Genomic DNA, 8,794 nt, shown 5'->3' with positions numbered 1-8,794 from the left:
GTTTTTTTTTTTTTTTTTTTTTTTTTTTTTGTACCAGGGATTGAACTGTGCTTGCAGTTCTTTGTGCTTGCAAGGCAGATGTGGAGTCAGCGTGCTAAATCTCTGGCCCTGGATTATTTTTTGAGTACACCTGATATTTTGGAGGGCAAAAATACAAAGCACTTTGAAAGAAAACCACAAATACAAATCTGGATTACAGCAAGCTAATTTTCATAAAGTTCATTTAAAATGATTTTAATTATTTTTTATTGAAGTATGACACGATAATAGAAGGGATTCTAGAAGTTATAAATAAGTAGTTTGACCCACCAGCCAGGTAAAGAAGTAGAATCTGGAAGATTGCCCCTGTAACCTATGCTGTTGCCTGGGCCTTCTCTCTTCCATGCTTTGGGTCTGTTTCTTGAGTGTGTAATAGAGTCAAAGAGGATGGATTCTTTTTGTCTTCCTTTTTTTCCATTCAACATGACTATGATTAGTCAATTTTGTTGAATGCAGCAGTTTTAAAATTCATTTTCATTGATTCATAGTATTTTATAGTATGAATGTATCCTAATGTGTTCATTTTACTGGTGATGGATGTTTTGGTTCATTTAAATTTTCTGTTGGTAATTCTGTAAACACCTGTAGTCCATTAAGTTGATGTTTGTATTCATTTCTGTTTAGTATATTTGTAAAAATAGAATTACCGAGTCAAAGGGTGTTTGCCTATCAGCTTTGGTGGATGCTACTGCACAAATTTCCAAAGTCTCTGATAACTGCATCTTCTCCAACAGTGAAGACAAATTTCAGTTGTTCACACTTGCCATTAATTAAATCTTAAATTGAAATATAAAGTACATACAGTGAGATCTGAAAAATACCTGTGTTTGAGATAGCTTGATGAAGTCTTGCCCATGTATTTACCAGTATAATCACTGCTGAGCCCAAGTTTTACGTATATGTGTAGTGCCATTCACCATCCTGGAGGGCTCTCCTTTCTCTTTCATGACCGCCCCTCCTTTTCACCAGATAGCTGGTATCCCAATTTCTGTCCCCACTATTTAACATTTTTTTCTTGAATTTTATACAGTGTGCAATCTTTTGTCCATAGGTTCTTTCAGTATGTTATCTGCACTGCTTTTTGCTATTATAAGTAATGCTGCTAAAAGCATTCTTCCATGTGAGTTTTGGCCCAAATATGTTTGCATTTCTGTTGAGTATATGGGGAGGGACTGAATTACTGAAATATAGGGTAGTATTTATAAATTAATCACAGAAACAGGTAGTTTTCCAACATTAGTGCAATTTATATTCTGATCAACAGTGCTTGAGAATTTAATTTTATTTATTTATTTATTTTGGTACTGGGGATCAAACTCAGGACCTTGCACTTTTGAGGCAGGCAGCGGAACCACTGAGCCAAATCCCCAGCCTGCTTGAGAATTTTATTTATTTATTTTTTTGGTTTTTTGAGACAGGGTCTCACTGTGTAGTCTCACTGAGACTGACCTGGAATTCACTATGTAGCTCAGGCTGGTCTCAAACTCATAGTGATCCTCCTGCCTCAGCCTCCCAAATGCTGGGATTGCAGGAATGCGCCACCATGCCTGGCTTTGTTTGAGAATTTTAGATGCTGCATTTCCTTGTTAACACTTGTTATGATCAGATTTATTTTATTTAATGTTTTAACTTTATTTTATTTCTGGTACATCTGTGAGGTTATATCAGTTTGGTTTTAATTTCTAATTCTGTAATAGTTAAGGCTTGAATAATTTACTGGCCATTTGGATATTTTGTTTTGTGAAATGCTTATGAATTTGACCACTTCAGATACCTCACATAAGTGGAATCAAATGTATTTGTCTTTTTGTGGCTGGCTTATTTCAGTTAACATGACATCTTAAGGTTCATCCAGGTTGTAACATATGTTGGTATTTCCTTCTATTTGAAAGTTGAAAAAAAAATATTTATTTGCCCATCTAACTAAGTTAAGGGGCACTGCACTTGTTCCTGCCTCTTGGCTCTTGTCTATGGGGCTGCTAGGAATGCAGGTATAAATATCTATTTGAGTCCTTGATTTGAATTCTTCTGGGTCCAGACTAGGGGCATAGCTGAGTGGTGGTCCATGTCTAGCACATGTAAAGTCATGCATTTAATTCCCAGGATGCCCTACCCTACAAACAAGTAATTACAAAATGTATACAACAAGCTCAATTCTTTTGGATCTATAGCTGGAAGTAGAATTGCTGGATTATATGACTCTTCTGTTCTTTAAGTTTTTGAGGATACTTTTTCATAGTGGCTCCAACATTTCACTTTCCACCAGCATTGGGCAAGGGTTCCAATTTCTTTGCATTGTCACTACCACTTATTATTTTCTGTTTTTTTAAATAATGTCCACCCTGATGGTTGTCATGATTTTAATTTCTCTAATGAGTTGTAATTCTGAGCTTAATTTTATATGCTTCTTGCCATTTGTATAATTTCTTTTGAAAAATATCTGTTCAGTTCTTTGGCATTTTTTTGTCAGATTTTTTTTCATTGCTGGAGTTCTTTTTGCTTTCTAGATACTAATTTCTAGTCAGATGAATACTTTGTAGAAATTTTCTCCCTTTCTGTAGGATGCCCTTTCATTTTGTTTATTTTGTCCTTTGATGCAGTAAATGTAAGTTTTAATGTAGCTCAGTTTATCTGTTTTTACTTACATTGCCTGTGGTTTTGGTGTCTTATTCAAGAAATCATTTCCAAATCCAGTGTCGTGATGCTTTTTCTATAGGTTGTTTTCTATGAGTTCCATAGTTTTAGCTCTAAAATTGTCTAGTGCTTTTTCTGCTGTTGAGATGTGATCATTCCCTCCACGTCGTTTTGTTAATGTGTGGTATATTATATTCATTTTAATATATTGAACCTTCAGGTTGACTTTTTTTAAAGAATAATTAATCTTTACATTTTTGCTTTTGTCAGCTAGAAAAAGTCCTGCAGCAGGGAGACATTGGAGAGTGTGCAGAGCCATATATGATTTTCAAAGAAGCCGATGCCTCCAAGGTAGACTGCCATGTTCTCACTTTCCTGTGTTATTATTGTAATTTAGGAGATAAACTTCAAAGCATGTAAAAGAATTTCCCTACTATTAATTTTCTTAAACATTCTAGTTATATATATATATTTTTAACAGTTTTTTTTTGTTTTGTTTTTTGGTTTTTTTTTTTTTTTGGTACTGGGGATCAAACTCAGGAACTTGTGCTTGTGAGGCAGACGGCAGCACCACTGAGCTATATCCCTGGCCCCCTTTCTTCCTTTTTCTTATTCTCTTTGTCATAGCTTTTGCCATGAACTGTGCTATTTTAAAATCTCTTCCATGTCAAAGCTGATTGATTGGTTAAAATATTTTTTCTTTAACAAAACCTAATTTAGTTTAACTCCTAATTAAGATTTCCTTTATTTAAAAAATAGTGATATTAATAGAACTTTTCCTAGCAAATAATATTCTTAGCTTCCATCTGACTGCAAGGAATTAAGAAATAGAGTAAAAATAGAAAATATAATCTGTGTTTTGCCATCAGATGATTCATCTATAGAATTTGGATAAACTTGCAAAAACCAAGTGTTGAATAATTGATACCAAATTCTACATTCCTTGAGTTAGCTACAACATTACAAGTGATTGTTGGATTTTTGAACATAAGATTTAGTACTGTAACAACTAGCAGAGCGAATAAGCCACTGAAAACTAGAAAATGTTTTGCTTCCTGTTTTCCTTACTTTCAAAATAAGATTGGAGCCTTTCTGCTAAGGTAGGTAAATCTGAGCCCTTGAGAGTCCTCTCTGATCCTGGCTGCTTGGATGACCACTGTGTTGAAGTATTGTGGCTTTTTCCAGGTTGTTGTTTTACAAACTCAATCTGCTTCCTTATATGGCGCTCATAACATATGAACATACTATCTACCAGCTTATTTCATTTTCCTTTAAATATTTACATACACAGATTTACTTGCATACATTTATACCATACGTTTAAGTATACGTGCTTGATTGGCTGGTTTTTTTGGTACTCGGGATCAAACTCAGGACCTTGTGCTTGCGAGGCAGGTGTGGTGCCACTGAGCTAAATCCCCAGGTCCTTGATAGGTTCTTAAAGGAAGAACCTCTTTTGGAAATGTAATTGATAACGGCAGGAAACATTGCTACCATTTGGCCAGCTTTTCATCTTTTCCCAGCCCTGAGTCCCAAGAATATTGCCATTAATGTATTCCTTACCCACATCCTGTATGGAAAGAGTATGTAAGAGATGTGGTTTTTGGTTTGTAGTGTGTTTGGCTCTTGCAGACTACCTTAGTGGTTGTTTTTGGAGTATCCAAAAACTTGATCCAGCATCAAGATGTCTCGGATTATTTCCCAGGTTTTAGTCCTCATATAATACTTTTTTTCTTCTGCTACAACTCTGGACTTGTTTATCATTGACCTGTTTGTGTCTTCTCTCCACTCCCACCTCATGGTTGACATCAATTAGGAGTATTTTCACATTGGATCAGCCACTTCCATTTTATGTAGAGGGACAAAATTTAACAAATCCTAACCTAGAATATATTAAACCTGGCAGTTGCTAACTAGACTATGGTTATGGTACCTTTCCTGAACTAATACTTGCTGTACATAAAAATGGTTGACATTTGATCTCTTTTTTCCCAAAATGACATAATCACAAACTGATATTTCACACTTCCTCACCTACACGTTTGTAGAATGAATTGAGATTATTCATTTGTTAAGATAATAGATTGTTGTCTGATCTCTGAAAGGCACAGATTGCTTTTCTTTGCTGAGAATTGAGAACGATTAAGCTGTCACTTTATGTAGTATGAAATAGCCTGTAATTATTTTCTTTCAAGAATAATCATGTATTAAGGTCTCTTTTGCAGAATAAGGAAAAATTGGAGAAGCTGAAAAGTCAAGCTGATCAGTTTTGCCAAAGACTTGGGAAATATCGCATGCCATTTGCTTGGACTGCAATCCATTTAATGAATATTGTTAGCAGTGCTGGCAGTTTAGAAAGAGACTCTACAGAAGTGGAAATCAGTACTGGCGGTAAGTGTTTAATAGGAAAATTTTCTAAATGTCTATTTTTTCTTTTTCTCTTTTATAGGCTTGTTATATTTTTAGACTGTGATGTTAATGGCATAAAAAGGATTTGTTTTTTGGCCTTTTTTACTTAACTTTTTGGAAATATAATTCACTTACCATACATACAGTTCAGTGCAGTACAATTTTTTTTCTATGTTCACAATGTTCTGCCACCACTACCACAAACTCATTTTGGAGCAGCTTTTAACCTACTTGCAGTCATTCCTCATTCCCTCAAATTTACAGATGCAGCCCTAAATGACCACTAGTGTATTTTCTGTCTTTATGGATTTGCCTATGCCAGATATTTCCCATACATAGAATTGTACAATATGTGGTCTTTTATGGCTAGTTTTTTTTACTTAGCAAAATATTTTATAAGGTTCATCCATGTCCTATCGTGTATCAGTATTTGATTTTTTTGATTGACAAAATGACAGTCCATTGTATTAATATATTGTGTTTCATTTATCTATTCATCGGTTGATTGTCATCTGTTGTTTCCACATTTTGGTTATTATGAATTATGCTTCAGTGAACATTCATGTATAGTCTTTTGTGTGGATGTGTTATTTCCCTTAACTAAAATTGTTGGATCATATAATAATTCTCTGTTTAACCTTTTGAGGAACTGCCAAATAATCTTCTAGTACAACCACATTTTCAACAATTCTAGCATTGTGTGAAAATTTCAGTTTCTCCATATCTTTGCTAGTACTTGTTATGTCCCTTCATGATAGCCCTTTCTAGCACAGGTGAAATGTGGTTTGGATTTGCCTTTCCTGATGGCTAGTGATATAAAGCATCATCCTGTGTGTAGTAGTGATTTCTCGGAGGAATTTGTGTTCCTTCTTTGCCTATTTTTAATGGCTTTGTTGTCTTTTTATTATTTCATTGATGCTCAATTTTAAAAAGGGTTTTATTTTTTAGTGTTGGAGTTGTATATATTCTTTATATGTCTGAATACAAATCCCTTATCTAATACGTGATTTGAAAATATTTTCTCCTGTTAGGGATTTTCTTTTCTTCTGATTTTTTTTTTTTGGGGGGGATGCCAGGGATCAAACTCAGGACCTTACTCTTGCAAGGCAGGCGGCACAACCACTAAGGTAAATCCCCAGCCCATGGATTTTCTTTTCTTTTGTTTTTGTTTTTGTTTTTGTTTTGTTTTGTTTTGTTTTGTTTTGTTTTTTGAGACAAGGTCTCGCTATGTAGTTGAGCCTGACCTGAAACTCACTATGCAGCCCAGGCTGGTCTCAAACTCACAGCAATCCTCCTGCCTCAGCCTCCCGAGTGCTGGGATTACAGGTGCCTGCCACCATGCCTGGCTGGTTGCTGTGCTTTTGATGGTACTAGATATCTAAGAAACTTACATCATCCACAGTCAAGGAGAATTACTTGTTTTAATTTATTGACATGCTTTTTGGTATAAGAAATGAATACAGAAGATGAATTAAATGTATATTCTCTTGTAAGAGTTGTGTACTTTTAGCTCTTACCATTTTTAATTAATTTTTGCACATAGTGTCAGGTAAGGGTCTAACAACAATGTCCTCCTCCTCCTCCTCTTCTCCATTTTCTTCTCCCCCTCTTTCTTGTCTTTCTCTTCCTCCTTGTTTTCTTCTTCTTTTAATTGCGGTGTTAGGGAAAACCCTGGGGGCCTTTGCACTAAGCTATCTCCTCAGCCCCCTCCCCATCTCTTAAACATTTTTTTGATACAGGATCTTGATAAGTTGGCCCAGGTTAGGCTCAAACTTGTGATTCTCCTGCCTCAGCCATCTAGAGTGCTGATTGCAGGTGTGTACCACCACACCTGCTCAACTTCATGTTTAAAATGTGTGTACCCATTTCTTGGAAAGGCGGTTCTTCACCCATTGAATAGTCTTAGCATGCTTGTCAAAACTCAGTTGACCAAAGGCTGGGGACTTAGCTCAGCGGTTCGGTGGCCTGCCTTGCAAGTGCAAGGACCCGAGTTCAATCCCCGATACCAAAACAAAAACAAAAAATTCAATTGATCATACATTTGTGGTTATTATTAGACTCTCATTCTCGTCCATTGATCTGTTGTAAGCCTTACCTTATTCTAGGGCTATCTTGTGTTACTTTAGCTTTTAGTTTGGTTTTGAAATTGAGAAGAATTGAACTTTGGTATCCTCTTTCAAGATTGTTTTGGCTATTTCGGATTTCTTGTATTTTCATATGAAATTTTTCATTGACTCTCAGTTTCTGTACAGGAGGTTTTTGGGATTTTGATAGGACTTTCATTGACTGTGACTCAATTTATAGATTATTGCCGTTAATGTTACTAAGTCTGAATCCAGGAATAAGGTTTTGCATTTCTTTAAAGTATTTTCCTACAATGTAGTTTTCAGGGGATGCTTTGCTTTTTTCCTGTTAAGTTTACACCCAGGGGGCCCTTAGGAGGTGTCTGCCTCAGAGGATCCACACTGGCTGTGGGTTGCAGTGCATGTGGATGGCGCTTGGGAGGTGCCCAGAGCCTTGCCAGGACCCAAGCAGACTCATGTCTCTCAGGCAGTTGTCCTCCTCCTGCTGCCTCTGCCATGTGTGTGCCCTGGAAGGAGTCGGGCTAGACCTCTTTGGCTGCACTGTGCTCCCGCAAGTGCTGTCTGTTGGAAATGTTGGCCAGCCTGCAGTTGAAGAGTTCTAAGATTGGTTACTTCTATACTGATTGTTTGGTGCCAGTCGTTGGAAACAATCCAGGTGGAACAGCAGAAGAAATTCATAGAACTTGTTGTAAGTGCTGAAGTACAATCACTGCCTTCAAGAAAGCTAGCGGCTCTAGAGTTAAGATCTGTCTTTATTAAGTACAAATCCAAGCATTCTGTGAAAAAAGTCCTTCTTGGCTGAAAATTAGCAGCTCTGCTAGAGTTACTGTTCTTTTCCAGGAGTCACTCATAGCAACGACATGACCTCCGGCTTTGGAGCACTCCCTTCCAGTACCTGCTTAAACCTTGTATGCAGAAAAGTGCTCTGAATAAAATAAAGAGCTTTAACTGATAAGAAATGGAAAAAGCTCCATGCATTACTGAAATGAGTAATTTTTATTACTGTGTTCAGATTCTAGGAGGAGGAAGGATCACAAGAGCATTCTATGAGGAAAGCTGTTGTAAAGAAACCTAAAGGGAGGGTCTGCTGAAAGTTGTGTCCAAAGGGGACAGCACCCTGGAGGCATAGGGTCTTGCTGAGTGCCTTAATCATTGACTGCAGAGAATTAAAAAGCAGCAGAGTGATGACCCTGCACCCCCACCTCACCTTGGAAAATACTGAGTTCTTGGAAATTACTCTGGCAGTGGTCTTCTCCTGCGCTTTTTTGTTCTGTTTTTATCAGTTTTATACTGTGTATCCTGAGATACTTACTACCTGCAAAACTGTTGAATAGTCTATATAAAAATTTGTACTGTCCAAGAATGTATTAGGAAATAGATACTTTTCACAAATAATGCCTTGTGCCTTTCATCATCTACAAATATAAAATTTGTATAATAAAAAAAAACTGATTTTTTTTTGTTTGGTTTTTTTTTTTGCAGTACTGGGGATTGAACTCAGGACCTTGTGTTTGCTAGGCAGGAGTGCCATCACTGAGCTACATCCCAGCCGCTATAAAATTTATTTTCTAAGTAAAAGATAAATTTACACCCAAGTTTTCTGTTGTATTTTAATTTTTTTTTTTTTT

At 36.4% G+C, this 8,794-nt stretch overlaps 1 protein-coding gene and 1 pseudogene across 9 annotated transcripts in view; both read left to right on the top strand.

Moving 5' to 3' along the window:
• The window catches only part of Dock7 (dedicator of cytokinesis 7), a 172,219-nt gene that overhangs the window by 22,940 nt on the left and 140,485 nt on the right, over nt 1–8,794 (top strand). For all 9 annotated transcript variants that reach the window (XR_004515065.1, XM_010605047.2, XM_010605046.2 and 6 more), the window contains 2 exons: nt 2,944–3,024; nt 4,899–5,064. Coding sequence is in view for 8 of the 9 variants with exons in the window: in XM_010605047.2 (XP_010603349.1) it covers nt 2,944–3,024; nt 4,899–5,064 (247 nt within the window). In the remaining variant the exon portion in view is untranslated. The remainder of the gene's footprint in view (nt 1–2,943; nt 3,025–4,898; nt 5,065–8,794) is intronic.
• On the top strand, nt 7,737–8,537 carry LOC117283997 (annotated as a pseudogene).

This window comes from Fukomys damarensis, unplaced genomic scaffold, assembly GCF_012274545.1.
Source record: "Fukomys damarensis isolate Sample0158 unplaced genomic scaffold, DMR_v1.0_HiC HiC_scaffold_33, whole genome shotgun sequence".
Taxonomy (NCBI): domain Eukaryota; kingdom Metazoa; phylum Chordata; class Mammalia; order Rodentia; family Bathyergidae; genus Fukomys; species Fukomys damarensis.
The sequence above is the reverse complement of the archived record's forward strand: the minus strand, read 5'-3'. Positions and strand labels throughout refer to the sequence as shown.